This window comes from Ovis aries, chromosome 21 (assembly GCF_016772045.2).
Source record: "Ovis aries strain OAR_USU_Benz2616 breed Rambouillet chromosome 21, ARS-UI_Ramb_v3.0, whole genome shotgun sequence".
NCBI lineage: Eukaryota > Metazoa > Chordata > Mammalia > Artiodactyla > Bovidae > Ovis > Ovis aries.
In genome coordinates, this window is record NC_056074.1 from 46,801,450 (window position 1) to 46,817,838 (window position 16,389).

The 16,389-nt window shown below is 61.2% G+C and overlaps 1 protein-coding gene across 5 annotated transcripts in view; it reads right to left on the bottom strand.

The window, feature by feature from the left end:
• Window positions 1–163: 163 nt before the first annotated feature.
• Window positions 164–16,389, bottom strand: part of AP2A2 (adaptor related protein complex 2 subunit alpha 2) — a 68,747-nt gene continuing 52,521 nt past the window's right edge. For all 5 annotated transcript variants that reach the window (XM_060404169.1, XM_060404168.1, XM_060404166.1 and 2 more), the window contains exons 9-22: window positions 15,946–16,108; window positions 14,826–14,969; window positions 13,718–13,900; window positions 13,100–13,197; window positions 12,274–12,505; window positions 11,848–12,021; window positions 7,462–7,622; window positions 4,803–4,885; window positions 3,352–3,443; window positions 2,445–2,566; window positions 1,673–1,789; window positions 1,518–1,587; window positions 1,243–1,377; window positions 164–554 (exon numbers count right to left, since the gene is read on the bottom strand). In XM_060404169.1, coding sequence (XP_060260152.1) covers window positions 477–554; window positions 1,243–1,377; window positions 1,518–1,587; window positions 1,673–1,789; window positions 2,445–2,566; window positions 3,352–3,443; window positions 4,803–4,885; window positions 7,462–7,622; window positions 11,848–12,021; window positions 12,274–12,505; window positions 13,100–13,197; window positions 13,718–13,900; window positions 14,826–14,969; window positions 15,946–16,108 — 1,852 coding nt within the window. In that variant the 3' untranslated portion in view covers window positions 164–476. The remainder of the gene's footprint in view (window positions 555–1,242; window positions 1,378–1,517; window positions 1,588–1,672; window positions 1,790–2,444; window positions 2,567–3,351; window positions 3,444–4,802; window positions 4,886–7,461; window positions 7,623–11,847; window positions 12,022–12,273; window positions 12,506–13,099; window positions 13,198–13,717; window positions 13,901–14,825; window positions 14,970–15,945; window positions 16,109–16,389) is intronic.

A 16,389-nucleotide genomic window follows, 5' to 3' on the forward strand; every position in this document is an offset into this window, starting at 1 on the left:
GGCCCCCAGCAAATACACCCACAGCCTCCCCATCGCCCATCCAAGCAGCCGAGACCTAGTCCTGCAGACAGAACACGGCCTCTCCTCTGAGGGCGTCAGAGATGAACCACCAGTAAGATAACACGGCATCCTGAGAGAGTTTCAAAAAAAAACTCCACGTTCATTTGAACTTCTAATTTCCCTTTAATGTGCAGACTTAACCACAGAACTGTCTTGATTTCTGTAAGAACTGATCCCGGGAGTCATGCCCTTCCGCCTGACTCGGCAGGCTGGCTGGGTCCAGGCTGAGCCTCCCCTTCCTCAAGGGCACACAGGCTCCCCATCCATCCCCAGGAGGGACGAGGCCGAGAGGGGGGGCTGGGAGGCGCTGGGGGCTGTGACACTGGGCAGGGCACGGACCTGCAGCTCAGCAACAAAGAGCGGTGGAGACGAGGAGAGACGCACAGGCGGGAGCCTGACACTCCGCCCTTGCTGCTTTAAAACTGTTCTGACAGCAGTTCACACAACCTCTGAGAGACGGTCTCCCTGCTCGTCCGCAGTGTCAGTCGGTACATCTGGAACAGAGGACACAGCAGGTAGTGGTGGGGCGGGGGCACTCCGGGCAGCAGCCACCCTGGGGCCAGGCCCCGCCCAGCAGCCCCCAAAGGCCCTGCTCAGCCCTTCCCTGAGGCAGCCAGTTTGACAGACTCAAGCATCAAAGGCGCTTTCAGCTAAAATAAAAGCTTGACGTAACAAGCGCTTGTGTACATGGGGACCAACTGGAGCCTTCAAGCACAGCTGCTGGGCACAGGACTGCACTGCGGCGGGGCAGCAGCGCTGACGGTGCCCGGATGCCGTAAGCCTGCCAGCCCACCCGGGTGGCACCCACAAGAAGTGAAGTCACGTGCACACAAAAGACACCCGATGTTTGCAGCAGCCCCACGTCCACGGACAGGCATGCCGGACGAGCCGACAGTGCACCTCCCCACGTTCCACCAGGGCCTGCCACGGGCGTGGCAGCAACGAGCGCCTGCCGAAGCTGGGGGCCCCACGCCACAGAGCGCGGCCTCCCGGGGGGTGCCCAGGAGCTCCATGGGGCGATGGGAATGTCGCGGGCACCAGTGGGCGGTGGTGGTGGTGAGGCAGGTGTGCGCCTCTGTGTAGCGCACCAGATGGCCACCCGTGGGGCCCGCCCACCTCCCTGTGCACACTCCACTGCGGTGAACGCCACCCAAGCGCGCTCAGCGACCCCAAGGGCTGCACCTGGGCTTGCAGGTTGGGCTCCAGGCGCAGCAAGCACCCAATCTGGGCGGTCCTGGTGTGTATGATGCCAGCGCCCACAAAGTTCGCAGGGTTAGGGTCGACTTCCTCCAGGAGCGCAGAGCCAAAGCCGATAATCTGGGGAGAAAGGGGAGAAACAGGAGCCCGTGGCACCGGCGCCGGCAGAGGGGAGAGTCCTCCGAGAGGAGAGCCCACCAGTCTCCTCAGAGGGCCAGGCCACGCCCCGACCCTGGGAACGTCCATCGCAAGACCGGTACCTTGGCCTTGGTGACCTCTGTGTCCATCGGGTGCTTGGCCTTGAAGATGCTCTGTACCTCCTGCTGAGGGCTGTGGGGACAGAGCAGCCGCCCTGTCAGCTGGCTGCAGCCCGGGCCCCGCCCACCTGTCCACCTATGGACAAGCTGCCACTCACTTGCTCAGCTGTTTCCAGCGCTGGAAAAAATCCTGAGAAGCCATTTCTGTGGGCTGGAAAAACTTGTTGAGTGTGATAGGCAGCTTCACAGACACGTTCTGAAAGGTTCCCCCATACCTGTGAGCAACACAGAGGTCCACTGGGAGGAGTCCACGAGTGCGCAGAAAACCCGAGACTCAGCCAGGACCAGGTCCTGAGTGCGAGACCCCTGGGGCACAGAAGGGCGGCCCGGGGCTCCAGGAAGACTGTCCATCTCCAGCACACAGTCATCGGGAGCCGGGGATGCTGGGAAACACACCCTCAGCCAACGCTGCCAGGGTGGTCGCAACGAGCAGGGACAGCTGCCACCTCTTCCCGCTCCCCAGCAGCCCAAGTGAGCTTAAATTGTGGGGGTCATTCCTTTTTCCCATAAAACGACTAAAGAAAAGAGCGCCTACAGAGTGAAACGAAGTTCTGCGCATCTTTCCCTCGACTCTACACAGCACACTGTCTTCAAGTCTCCATGCGGTTCACGTTTCAGAGCGTGCTTTTCCAGAATCTAACCTTACAGATACCCAACAGGGCAGCCTGCTCACTCACTCTACTGGTTGCTGAAAAACAGCAGAACAAGCAAGGCAGCAACGCAAACATGCCAGAGACAGCCAGCCTGCATGTGGGGCGTGGGACACCGAGCATGCACCTGGGGAGGACCCTCACCAGGAGCTCCTGTGCAGCCGGCCTCCGAGCAGCAGGCCCCGCGCCACGGCAGTGACGGCTACGCCCACGCACCCACCTGAACTGGATGTTGAGGACCGGCGCCTCCGTGAAGTCAGACACGCACTCAATGTTGACCGCCTGCTGCACCTGTGCGCCCCCATCCACGGCTGGGTCCACGGGCTTGGTCTGCAGGCTCAGATGTGCGGGAGTCAAGGAGGCCGAGGCAATGAGGGGAACGCAGCTGAGCCCCGCGGCCAAGGGGGGCCAGGAGGGCTCAGCAGGGCAGAGCACTCATCCTGCCCACAGAAAAAACCTGCAAGCTGTCTTTAATGGCTAGCCACAGAAACTGAGCGTCAACAGTCTACGTTTGAAAGATGTTTATCTTAAATAAAGATAGATCTTAGGAGGAGAAGAGCACAACAGAAAATGAGATAGTTGGATGGCATCACCAACTCAATGGACATGAGTCTGAACAAGCTCTGGGAGTGGTGGTGGACAGGGAAGCCTGGCGTGCTGAAGTCCACGGGGTCGCAGAGAGTCAGACACAACTGAACGACTGAACTCACTCAAAAACAGATCTGGTCTGAGGTGAGGAGGTTCCTACTTCACAGTTTCTCCAAAAAAGGTGGCGCCCTGGGTGGTCAAGTTCGGCCGCCTGCCCCTCACTATCTGGGAGTCCATCCTCCCAGACAGGCCCCCGGATGGTGAGGCTGACGGACGGGAGGCGCTCACATCCAGCCCTGCTGTCCGCCAGGGCTGTCTGCAGCTGCAGTTGGTCCCGGTGCCCCAGCCCTGGCTCTGCCTGGGGACTTCTCTAGTAACGGGAGGCTGGAGCGTGCCTGCAGGCAGTTCTCAGGGTTATGGACACGCAGCCTGAGAGCAGTCAGAGACCCTGAAGCTGCAGGACCAGCCCCGGGAGCGTCCTCCCAGTCCATCCTCCCACCCACTCTGCCTGTGGCCCGAGTGGCAACAGGACCAAGGATATTGGCCTGGAGGTCGTCCGAACAGATAAGTGTCGGGGTAAAATTCAGGAACTGTGTGGAAGTCTTGTTGCCATAAAATATGAACATGCGGCCTAGAAGTGAGCAGAGCAGCCTGTTCACAGCGCACATCGCAGCCCCTGAGCGGCAGGGGCAGAACAGAGCCCCCGCCCCACCCCGACCGCACCCCAATCCCTGGGGCGCAGCACGGGGAGCCCTGTGCCATCAGAGAAGGCGCCCGTGGAGTCCCGGGTGGGGCGGGACCTCCCCTCTCCTAGGAAGCACACACAGGTGTACACGGCTCCCCTTCGGTGTAAGAAACACCGAGCGCCTGGCTGACTCCACGACAGCCCGGGGTTATCTCCTGAACTCAGTGCAAAGTTCTGAGTTTCACTGAGAAGGGTCAGGGTCCCTGCAGGGCAGACACACCGCCGCCTCCCTGCTTACTCCCCACTCGCTTCCAGGACAGGCTCCACGAGGGTACGGGGAGGGGGCAGTCCCAACAGTCAGCGTGCATGATTTGTGGGGGATGTGGAGGGAGCAAAAACAGCTTTTTTAAAAAGTGTGGTAAAACATATATAATCTGCAATTTACCATCTAACCATTTCCAGGCGCACAGCTCGGGACACTAGAACATTCCCCTGGCTGTGTTACCTTCCCCACCATCATCCCCAGAAACCTGTTCATCTTCCCCAACGGACACTCCGTCCCCACTGGACACTCACTGCGCTCCCCCCACGGCCCCAGCCGCGGCCCCGCCCACGCGCTGGGTCTGCTGGTGAGGCCCTCCAGGGAGCTCCGCCGCGGCTGGCTTGCTTCGCTGAGCGTCGCGTCCTCGAGGGGCATCCACGCTGCAGCCTGTGCCAGGGTTTCCGCCCCTTTACGGCCAAGCAGCACCCGTGGTGGGTTCACACCGCATCTGGTGCATGCACTCCTCAGGAGTGGGCACCGGGGCTGTCTCCGCCTTTTGGCGGCTGTGCCTGATGCTGCTGCCAACGCGGGTGTGCGGGTGTCTGCTCAGCCCTTCCCTCTTGTCACATAATTGGGTAAACACCCAGAAGCGGAACGGCTAAGTCATGTACATGATGGCCCTACTTTTAATCTTGTAAGAAACCAGTGTTTCCACAACAGCCGCCCCACTGACAGGCCCACCAGCAGCACATGGGGCCCTGGTCCCTCCTGTCCTCCGGCGCTGGCTCCGGGCTCACAGTAGACACTGCGGATGTGAACGCGCCTCAGTGTGGCCTCACCGCACTTCCCAGGTTGTTAGTGATGCTAGGCACCTTGTCTAGCGCTTCTGGACACCTGAATGTCTTCCTCAAAGAAATGTCTATTCAAGACTTCAGTCCATTTTTTCACTTGGGTTCTTTCTGTTTTTGACTTGGAGTCCTTTATATACTCTGGAAACTAGACCCTTATGACAGACATTTTCACTCAAGAAATAAAACACATACCTAAATTCTGCCGAAACTCAGACTTCAGTCCAATCTGAAGCAGCTGGTTTTCAAACAACACACCGTTGTTTTTACAGACAAACCTGGGGACAAGGAACAGCGTGTGAGTCACTCAGAGTCACCCACTGAAAATACAAGACCAGTTCCGAAAAGGGGCTTAAGGGACACGAAGGCTGGAAGCCGCCTCTGGGACAGAATGGGAAAGGCAGGAGACATTCCAGGGAGCTCTGCTGCAAGCGTCCCGGAGACAGGTGAGCCGAGCGCGGCCCACGGGGCAGGTCAGCCTGCTGTCCGTGAAAGCGCTGCTCACCTGCCCCTGGCTTCCCACTGACACAGGCAGAACACAGGCCCCCCCCCCCCAACACACAGGCGCACACACACACACACACACACACACACACACACACACACACGCCCCCTTCCCTGCTCCCCGGCCCCTGGCGCTGGGAAAGCTGGACAGCTCTGTAGAAAACAATGAAACCAGAACACCTTCTCACGCCATACACAAAAATAAACCCAAAGTGGATTAAAGACCTAAACGTGAGACCTGAAACCATTAGACTGCTAGCAGAGAACACGGGCGGAACACTCTTTCACACAAACCACAGGAAACATTTTCCTGGATCAGCTCCTAAGGCAAAGGGAACAAATGCAAAAGCAAGCGGGGTGTGATTAGAAGCTTCCGCACAACAGGAGAGACCACCAGCAAGACCCCCTGAACGGGAGAACACACCTCCGAAAGGCAGAGCCAGCGCGGGGCCAACCTCCAAACACACATGCTCACGCAGCTCCGGTCCCAGGAACCGAGCCGCCCAATCAGACACCGGGCGGAAGGCCTGCGCGGCCAGTTTCCCAAAGACACACAGATGGCCACAGGCAGGTGAGGAGGTGCTCCACATCACGCACCAGCAGGGAGACGGGGGCCACGACAACAGTGAGGTGTCACCGCACACAGGCCAGAACAGCCGCCACCACGGACAGAGACACGCGTCAGTGAGCACACGGCGGGGGAGGGGGCGCGCGCACGCTGCTGGCGGGTGTGGGGGGCGCGCGCACGCTGCTGGCGGGTGTGGGGGGCGCGCGCACGCTGCTGGCGGGTGAGAGCTGCTGCAGACGCGGGCAGGGCACCCAGGGTCCTCAGAGAACACTAGAGCTGCCGTGAAAGCGGAAAGGCCAGTCGCTGAGTCGTGCCTGACTCTCTGTGACCCCATGGGCTCTAGCCCGCCAGGCTCCTGTGTCCATGGGATTCTCCAGCAAGAACACTGGAGTGGGTTGCCATTCCCTTCGCCAGAGGATCTTCCCCACCCAGGGCAACCACCTGACTCAGCAGTTGCAGTGCAGGGCACATATTCACAGGGCAGAGACACCGTTCAGAAAGATACACGTGCCCCCACGCTCAGCGCAGAGCTGTTTACAACAGCGAGATGCGGACACCACCCAAATGTCCATCAGCAGATGAGTGGATAAGGACGTGGGGGGGGGGTGTACACACACACACACACACGCACACGCATATGTATGACACACTACTGCTCAGCCACAGGAAGGAGTGAAACTCTGTCCAGTGTGACACATGGGCGGGCCGGAGGGCGTTATGCTGAGAAAATGGGTCAGAGAAAGACAGAGGCTGTGTGTCACCATTCACACGTGGGCTCGAAGAACTAAACGCATGTATCAAAACAGAAGCAGACCCACAGACAGAGGGCAAACCAGCGGTGACAGCGGGGAGAAGGAAGCGGGAGAGGGAAGCCGGGGTGGGGATGGGGAGGCGGGGACGGCCGTGCACCACACGGAAGCGACGCGGACGCGCCCCACGCTCAGGCAAAGACAGCCGCTGTTCTGGTGTCTGCAAAAGCCGTGAGCCACTGATACCAACCAACCACATCTCAATCTAAAAATCAACCAACTACATCTCAATCTGAAAAAAGTCTGTTTTCAGCCACAGCCAGACAAGGAGGAGCCCTGCACAGCTGCCCGCCCAGTCACTCCCGCAGCATAGGAAGCCGGTCGGCGTGCGGGGCGGGCAGAGGGCGGAGGCTGCAGACCACAGCCGCCACGGCCCAGGACCAAGGCCGGGCAGCCGCTCTGCTCTTGGTGGGGGGTGCCCACCTCTCATCCAGATGTAAGATTCAAGAGACAGAAGCACAAAGAGCAAGCCGAGAAGGGACAGGGAGCACCGAAGGCAGGGAGGGAGGGAGGCCTCTGGGGACACAGCGAAGGCAAGCCCAGGTAAGCTCCGCCAGCCCACAGCGGGCACACCGACGCGGGACAGCAGTCACGCAGGCGACGAGGGGGGAGCGGCCAAAGGCGGCGCAGGAAGGGCCTGGGGGTCTGTTACAGACCCGCCCCCAGGCCAAAGCAGCGACTGTGCAACTGAAGAGCGCTTCTGGAACACCAGCTGGGCCCCTGGAGGGCAGCCGCGGGCACAACTGGAGGCCCAGGGGCACAGTGCAGAGGACGGCGTGAGCTGCGGCGAGAGCCCTGGGGCGGCCTGCTCCCTCGCCCGCCTGGAGTCCCAGTTCGCTCAATAACTGGAGACGCGGAGTCCGGGGCGCAGGCCCGGCAGGGTGAGGGGCTACGGGGATGGACACCGGCTGCCGCCGGGCTGGGACACACTCAGGAGAGAGGGAGGCCCCCCTCGGGCCAGGAGGCAGACTACCTGGCGAAGTTGTCCTCGGAGCCGGGAGCCAGGGGCGCAGCCGCGGAGGGCGAGTCTGAGAAGACATCCACGAGCAGCCCGCCGGAAGAGGGCGGGGGGCCTGCGGGGGCGGGGGGCGCAGCCCCCAAACCCAGGAGGTCTGCCGATGGAGACGGCGTGGACTGGAAAACAGGGAAAGAGCAGGTCAGTGCAGACGCTGCCAGGCACAGCTTCACGCAACACAAGTGCCTGCACCTTCACCGCCCACAGCACCGAAAAGAAACGTCTGGTTTCAGAAACACAGCTGTGCACGTTACTGTCAAGCATCTAAAAATGTCGAAAGAGGCGAAATGACTAAGCGGGTACCATACTAGCATGCACCCTCAAACATCTCTAAGTCCTACTGTGTTACAGAGAAAAAGTGGATCAAAGTTCTACAGAACAGATTTTTTCTAACTGCTTTGTTGTTTTTTTTTAAGTTTTGACACGAGGCAGATGACAAAGAACAAAGTCCTTCCAACACCCCTCTCAAACCACAGGAGACGCAACGTGCAGCTCGTCAGTCACTCACGTGTCCCCTCGCTGGCTGCATAGAGGTGGCACTGCCCCCGCCCGGGCACACAAGTTCCAGAAGCCCGCAGGGTTCTTATGATCCTGTGGATCACGTCGAAGCAAGAACCCGGCCTGTGAGAACTCATCTGGACCCTCCTGTGGGCCAGCGTCCACTTACAGCCCCCGAGTCCCTCCTGGAGTCGCTGCGTGCCTGCAGTGAGCACCGCGCTGGCTCTGCAGCACTCATCTCTCCAAGAGCCACCCCTCCTCTCTCCAGCACGCGGACGCACCCAACCCAGGCAGCAGCCCGTCTGCCCTCAGGTCATGCTGAGGACTTACACGTGGGGGTCACTCGCAGTAGGTGTTCAGTCGCTCAGTTGTGTCTGACTGTAAGACCACACAGACTGCAGCACGCCAGGCCTCCCTGTCCATCACCAACTCCCGGGGTTCACTCAGACTCACGTCCATTGAGTCGGTGATGCCGTCCAACCATCTCATCCTGTCGTCCCCTTCTCCTCCTGCCTTCAATCTTTCCCAGCATCAGAGTCTTTTCCAGCGAGTGAGTTCTTCCCATCAGGTGGCCAAAGCACTGGAGCTTCAGCTTCAGCATCAGTCCTTCCAATGAATATTCAGGACTGATTTCCTTTAGGATGGACTGGTTGGATCTCCTTGCAGTCCAAGGGATTCTCAAGAGTCTTCTCCAACTCCACAGTTCAAAAGCATCAATTCTTCGAAGCTCAGCCTTCTTTATGGTCCAGCGCTCACATCTGTACATGACTACTGGAAAAACCATAGCCTTGACTGTACAGAACTTTGTTGGCAAACTAATGTCTCTGTTTTTTAATATACTGTCTAGGTTTGTCAGAGCTTTTCTTCCAAGGAGTAAGTGTCTTAATTTCATGGCTGCAGTCACCATCCGCAGTGATCTGAGAGCCCAAGAAAATAAAATCGGCCAGTGCCCCCACTCTCTCCCCTTCTCCTTGCCGACAAGTGATGGGACCAGAGGCTGCTGTCGACAGAGGAACCTGACAGGCGAGAGGCCACAGGGCCACAGAGCTGGATGCAGCAGAGGCAGCTCGGCGCCCAGGGCGGGGCCGGCGCCGCTGAGCTTACAGATGTGGAGCCGCGAACCGGCACGCTCCTCTCTCCTCCGTAACCCTCCTCAAGAGGCTCGCTCTTTAGTCCCCTTCACTTTCTGCCATTAGAGTGGTGTCATCTGCTTATCTGAGGTTGTTGATATTTCTCTCAGCAATCTTGATTCTAGTTTGTGATTCAACCAGCCCAGCATTTCACATGATGTACTCTGCATAGAAGTTAAATAAGCAAGGTGACAATATACAGCCTTTCCCAATTTGGAACCACTTTGTTGTTCCATGTCCAGTTCTAACCACTGCTTCTTGACCTGTATACAGGTTTCTCAGAAGACAGGTTCGGTGGTCTGGTAGTCCCGTCTCCGTAAGCAGCTTTCCAGTTTGCTGTGACCCACACACAAGCTTCAGCGCGGTCGACGGTGCAGCGGCAGATGTTTCCTGGAGACCCCTCGCTGCCCCCACGACCAAATGCTGGCGATCGGGTCTCTGGCTCCTCGGCCTTTTCCAAATCCCGCTTCAGCATCTCGAAGCTCTCGGTTCACGCTCTGCTGAAGCCACGCTTGCAGGGCTCTGAGCATTGCCTTGCCAGCATGTGAAATGAGGACGACTGTGAGGCAGTTTGGACATTCTTTGGCGTAGACCTTCTTAGAGACTGGAAGAAAAACTCGCCTTTTCCAGTCCTATGGCCACTGCTGAATCTTCCAAACTTGCTGGCATACTGAGCACAGCGCTTTAACAGCATCATCTTTCAGGATTCAAAACAGCTCAGCAGCAACTCCATGACCTCCACTAGCTTTGTTCCCAGAAGCGCTTCCTGAAGCCCACTTGACTTCACACCCCAGGACGCCCTGCTCTAGGTGACATCCTGGATGGAACCACGGCCTCGGCACGAGTGACTGCTCATCTCCCTTTAATATCCGGAGCATTTCTCAAACAGCTCCATGTGTAGGCAGATGACCTCACACGTGGATTCCACATGAAGACAAGGAAGCGTCACAGAACACACGTGTGCAGAGAGGCTGTGGGTCTGGGAGGCCTGAGGACTCAAGGGCAGCAATGCACTAAGGCCCAGCCATGGCAGGAAGCGGGCTGGTGGGCAGGCAGGGTGGCGCCAGACGCAGAACAGGCCAGGCTGGAGTCCCCAGGAGAAGGGAGGGCCCAGAGCCAGAGGGCCGGTGGGGAAGGATCAGCAGAAGCTTTGGTGCGGCTGGGGAGTCTGGGGGACAAGTCACAGGCAGCCCCGCCCACCAGCCAGGTCTCTGTGGTTGCTGGGAGCCTGCCCACCAGCTCAGGACCCCGCCACCTGCTGCAAGACGTCTACCACTGGTTCCTGAAGAACAGTTCAAATGCTCTCTAAGGTAGAAAAACCCTTTTGTCCCACTAAGTCAAATGTGAACACACAAATGCTAGGCGGTTCCTTGGGAGATTCCCCCAGGACGCCAGCTCCCTCCCCAGACTCCTTACAGGACCTCTGCCTGGCAACGCTGGAGTCACCCCTCTAACCACCTGGCCCTCTTCTCAGGACGCGGGGAGACCCTCCCCACGGAGCTGGCCCGGTGCACGGTCTGCACAGGTCACGCCTGCCCAGGGGGCTGCAGCCCATGGGGTGGGGGCAGCTCCGGGCCCCCCTCCCCCTCCAGCCCAAAGCCCAGGGCACAGGCAGCCTGCAGACACCCCACAGACGCACGGACAAGCATCCTGGAGCCACAGGGGCTGAGCCCCCCAGACAGCCCCAAACAAAACCACCTCCAGGGGGGATGTGCAACCCTAAGCAAAAGGGGTTCCAGCTGATGCTACACAGAAGTGAAAGGCGTTAACAGGTTCCCCAATAAAACCCAGATATCTCAGCGCCACTTCAAGGTGGAGCCTCCCCTGAGTTTGGAGGCAGAAGCCCTAGGACGAGACTCCCACGCAGGAGGGACCCCGGCCCTTCTCTGCCCTCCTGCCTCACCTACTCCGCCCTCATCAGACCACCTGAACCCTGGGGACACACAAGAACTCCATCCCCAGCACCACCCCGGGCTCCTCTGCAGAGCTGGCGCCAGGGCTTGGGTGGGAGGTCCTGACTGTGACAGGCCCCAAGCCCAGGGCCAGGCATGAGCACAGGCTTCACGGTGGGCCTGGGGTCAGGCGAGTGCCCCCACATGTAGAGCGCCAGGGCTCACACACAAGCATCCTGGCGCCATACATAAGCAAACCATCCTGGCCCCAGGCTGTCCACGCACGGGCATGTGGCACCTCTACCTCGGGCGCAGGCTCACTGGGGCTGCTGGACAGTGTGGGCCGCTGGCCACGCCGCCTGACCAGCGTCCAGGCTGCGGCCTGCTCTCCAGGCTCCTCCCGACGCGGTGGCCGCACAGCCTGCGGTGGCCGCACAGCCCGCGGTGGCCGGACGCCCCCCAAGCGGGGACGAGAGAGGAAACACAGCTCTGAAAACGGCGTCTTCCTTGACAGACATCAGAGGGCACGTTCTCAGGGCACTTGTGTGAACAGGGAGCTTGCTCTAACCCACTCACTACTGGACCCCAGGAGGTGGAAGCCCTGGAAACCAGCCCGGGGTGGCAAGAGGCCCCCACACAGCCGTCACGCAAGAATGACCACATTTTCCAAATCCAAAGCCGAGAGGACCCCAGATGACCGTTTGACAGTCTAACAACAAATACTGCGTCTGGGTCAGCCCACCCAGGACACCATCCGGAATCCTGAACCTCGGGCACCAGGCGCCCCGGAGCTTGTGCAGGCAGGGCCCTCGGGAGGGACCCACCACAGCGCTGGTGCTGGCCGGGGCAGGCTCGGGGCCCCCGTTGACATCGGCGCTCCTTTCCCGCTTGGCCTCCTCCAGGTCGGTCACAGTGCTTGGGCCCTTCTTTTTCTTGAGCTTGGCCAGGATGGAGGACTCGCGCTCTGGAAAGGGGGGCATCTCCTCCAAGACAGTCGCCTGGTGGGAAAGGAGCCCAGGTCGGCAGGGCACAAAGCCCCATGGCCTCCAGCCCCCACCCAGGGCGGCCTGGGGTCGGGGCAAGGGGACGGCGGGGGTGGGGGGGACAGGGAAACGGTGGGGGACGACAGGGACCAGGTGGCCAGGGGATGGGGTGGAATGGGTGGACGGGGGGACGGGGATAATGAAGGGGGATGGGGGGGAAGAGGGCGGCCCAGGGATGGGGGGATGGGGGGGACAGGGGGGTCGCACCAGGATATCGGTGCTGGCGACGGTGCTGAGCCGCAGGTACTCGACCGCACGCTGCTGCAGCTCCACGTCAGCGTTCTTCAGCTGGCTGTCGCTGCGCAGCACGTCCTGGATGGTACCCTTCACCTCCGGGAAGAGGTTCACGAACTTGATGTAGGTGGACAGGAGGAGCGCCCTGGTGGGCACGCTGCACAGGTGGAACTTGGAATGCAGCAGGTGGAACTGGGTCAGGGGGCTGCGGGCGGGGGGCACACGGGCACAGGGTCACCGCCTCTCCCTGGGTCAGGGGGCTGCGGGCGGGGGGCACACGGGCACAGGGTCACCGCCTCTCCCTGGGTCAGGGGGCTGCGGGGCGGGGGGCACACGGGCACAGGGTCACCGCCTCTCCCTGGGTCAGGGGGCTGCGGGGCAGGGGGCACACGGGCACAGAGTCACCGCTTCTCCCTGGGTCAGGGGGCTGCGGGGCGGAGGGGACACACGGGCACAGAGTCACCGCCTCTCTGTCTCACACCGCACCATGCCCGCCCTGCCCGAGCCCCCGGGATGGGGGGGCCGGGAGCGATGAGGAGCCCCACCCTCGCCAGGACCTGCACGTTTCCAGCTCCAGGCCGTGTACAGGCTCCCCCAAAACAGCGTCGGCCACTGGCCACACCTCCTTTCCCCCAGAATCCCCATGTTCCACACAGTCGTCCTGAACGGACGTGCCCTCACTCCGGGCTGTCCAAGGACTTCCAGACATCAGCTGGCCTCGACCAGGCATCAGGAGAGAGCCCGGGGCGCAGGCCAGTGCCTGGACACCTGGACACGGGCTCCAGCTCCGGGGCCTCACCTGGACCTCGGGTCCCCTGCTATCAGGTTCCCGAACTCCCCGAGGATGTAGCCGCCAACTTTGACCAGGTTCTCGTGGCAGGCCGAGGCCTGCAGCGCCTGTGGAGGAGCACACTGTGAACCCAGCGCCCAGAGCTCACACACAGGTGGAGGCGGCACGGGCTCGGCCTCCTGAGAAAGCGGCCGAGCTGCGTGAGGAACCAGGAGTGCGGCCCAGGGGCCTTCCCAGGGAGCCTGCGCTGCACATGGCCACAGTCCCCAGAGCCTCCTGAGCCCTCTGCCCCGCCTCCAACCACACTGCCCACCCTGTTCCCTGCTCCTGGCCACTTCAGCAGAAGGGTCAGTAGCAGGGGAGCCCGGGGACAGGTCCATGGTCGATCCCACCCCTTCAACAGGAACTGCTTCCAAAAATTACGGTTCAGACCCTGGACAGGGGCAGGGGCACATGGAGGCCAGTGGGAGCCCCCTGCCCTGGGCAGCTTGCTCAGGCAGCCTCTGGCCGACCAAGAGCACCTCACCCGGGGCAGCCACGTGGAAATCCAGGAGACGTGGCACTGAGACGCCCCTGGAAGTGGACGCGGGCCCAGAGCTGGCAGGGAAGCAGGGAGGGCCGGCGCACCTCGAACACAGTCTTGGCGGCATAGCCCTGCACGTCGTCCCGGTTGATGACGATCTGTATAACGCGGTACCACACCTCTTCGCTGACGTAGTCGCCGGCAATGCGGATCAGGTTCAGGATGGTGTCCACGTACCACGTGTAGTCCACAGCGTACTTCTCTGCCAGAATGGCCACCTTCAGCACCTGCAGGGCACGGCCACGCAGGAAGGGACTCAGGAGGATCTGACCCGCACCAGAGCGCCCCCCAGCTTCTCCAAGGAATCCCGAAAGTTTAAGGTTCCAGGACAGATGCGGAGGACACGCAAAGCAGAACAGAGAGGAAGTGAGATGGATTCTGCCAGAGGCACAGCGGGCCCCTCCCACCCCACCCGCACTGAGCCGCCCAGGAAGCCACGCCCACACCCACGCCATGAGCCCCGCTGGAACAGTTAGCTCGCCGGCCTTGTGCTCCAACCAGCCCTTCTCACTTACTGCCTATTCTCTGCTGCCCGGGGTGCCTGCTCCAGGCTGTGGGAAGCAGGCCCCTCGCCTCCCCCAGGCACAGCCTCCGCTTGCACCGAGCCGCCCTGGGCAGCATTGACGGTGGACACAGAGCCCAGCCCTCAGGCGGCGGAGGCCCTCACACCCAGCGTGCCCCTGGCTGGACCTCCTGACCGCGCCCCAGAGCCCAGTCAACCCGCTGTGCGCCTCCTCTGGCCTCCACACCGACCCTGCATAACGAGCCCCAAGGCCATCCTGGAGCACCCGCCTTGTCAATGTCCTCGGCTTCAAGTCCTCCAAGCCCAGAGCTGCCCCTAAAGCTGGACACTGGAGGCCCCTCACCGCACGCTGGCCCCAGTGCCCACACGCCCGCCCCAGTGCCCACAGGCCCCAACCCGCTCCCTTGGGGCTGAGCCCCCTGCCTCCGTGGCCTCTGCAGGGGAGGTGGAGAGTGAGGATCAGGGCCTCCGCAGAGTGACTCCAAGAAACTGGAGCTCTACTGAAAACGCTGACAAAAAAGCTGAACACAGCACAGCACTCTCCTCCAGCCCACAGCAGACCCCGTGAAGAAGCGCCTCAGCCCAGATGCGAGCGCGGAGGCCCCAATGACAGAGGCCGCAAGACTCACAATCTCTTCTCGGATGGAGTAGTCCGCCGTCTCCAGGTAGCTCAGCATCTCAGCCACGATCTGCTGGGCGTTGCTGCGATCGCACATGGCGTAGAGGAGGTCCACGGCCCGCTGCCGCACACTCACATCCCGCTCCGTCTGGGGGTGAGCACAGGAGCAGCAGCATGAGGGCTGCTGGGCGGGTGCAGGGGGGCTCGGTCCGTCCCAGTGCCCCCCTTGGAGCTCGCCCCCCTCACCATCCCAGTCCAGCATCCTGCGGAGTCCTAACCCCCACGCGCTAACCACTGCCCCGGCTCCTGCTCTGTCCCTGGCGTGGTGGAGGGGGGCACGGGTCAAAGGCCACCCACTGTGTGGTCACAGACCGGCCCCTTCTGCGTCACCTGGGAGCCCGTCACTGTGCCAACTCCCGGCCCCACCCCAGACCCTGAGAAGTGAGGGCGCAGCTGCTCCGCTGCTCTGGAGAGCGGGAGAGGTGCTGCCGGGAGCCGCCACAGCCCACACGGACGTCTTTCTGACCCAGGCAGCGACTAGAAGAAACACCACAACCACCCAGGCGTAATTCAAAACACCAGAAAGCAAATTCCAAACGCTTGTAAGCCCTCGCGTTCAAAACTCACACCAAAAATGTCTATTAAGTACACGTAAACCCAAAGGAACAGGGTCAGACCTGTTCTCAGCTCTAGCGCAGGAGCCGGGCGGCAGCTTGTAACTCCCCCGCCCGCCTTCAGCTTTCTGACGTGCACGACCAGCTGTGTCTGACCCTGAGGAACAAACCTCACAAAGCAGGAGCTCCTGCTCTGGAATCTGAATTCCCTGGGAAAGCAAATATCCTTTCGCAAAGAGTGAGTTTTCTTGCAGACACGGACAAAGTATCTTATCCTTCCACCAGGAAGACCAGACTCGCCGATCTCACTTTTCTTCTTTCTTTGGCTTTGAACCGATCTCCACTCTTACTGCAGGTCTGCTCACGTGCCAGACCCAGTGGGAGGTGCCCACGTGCGCACAGCCTCTCCGGGGCAGAGTGCAGAACCACCCAGGGGCCGAGCGTGTAGGATCCCGGAGCCCACCAGTAGCTCCCACCCGGCCTGAGAGACAGGGGAGAGAGGGCGCTTGCCTTCAGGGCGTTGATGACCGTCTCGATGTGCGTCTTGACCGCCTCGTGGGAGAACTCGGAGCTGGCCAGTGTGCACATGCTCTCCAGGGCCAGGTAGCGCAGGTTCGTCTCCCGGTGCTGCAGGAACTGGCCCAGCTGGTTGCAGGCCCGCACCAGCAGGTTCGGCTCGCTGCACAGACGGGAGAGGCGGGTGTGGGCAGGGAGTCCCCGCTTGGCCAGGGCTGCTGTCTGAGCCACCACGGCCTCCCAGGACGCGAGGCCTGACGCTCACTTTGGCCAATGCCACACGAGGACCCCCAGAGCGCTTCCGAGTGCATCCAGGGGACCCGCCTCCAGAGGGCCAAGGGCAGCCAGGAGCCTGAGCCCCCACACCAAACTGGCCAGGGGACCCGAGTTTTCATCATGCCTCGACCAGAGGTGACACGCTCAGCCAGAGAGCCCGCCTGGCCG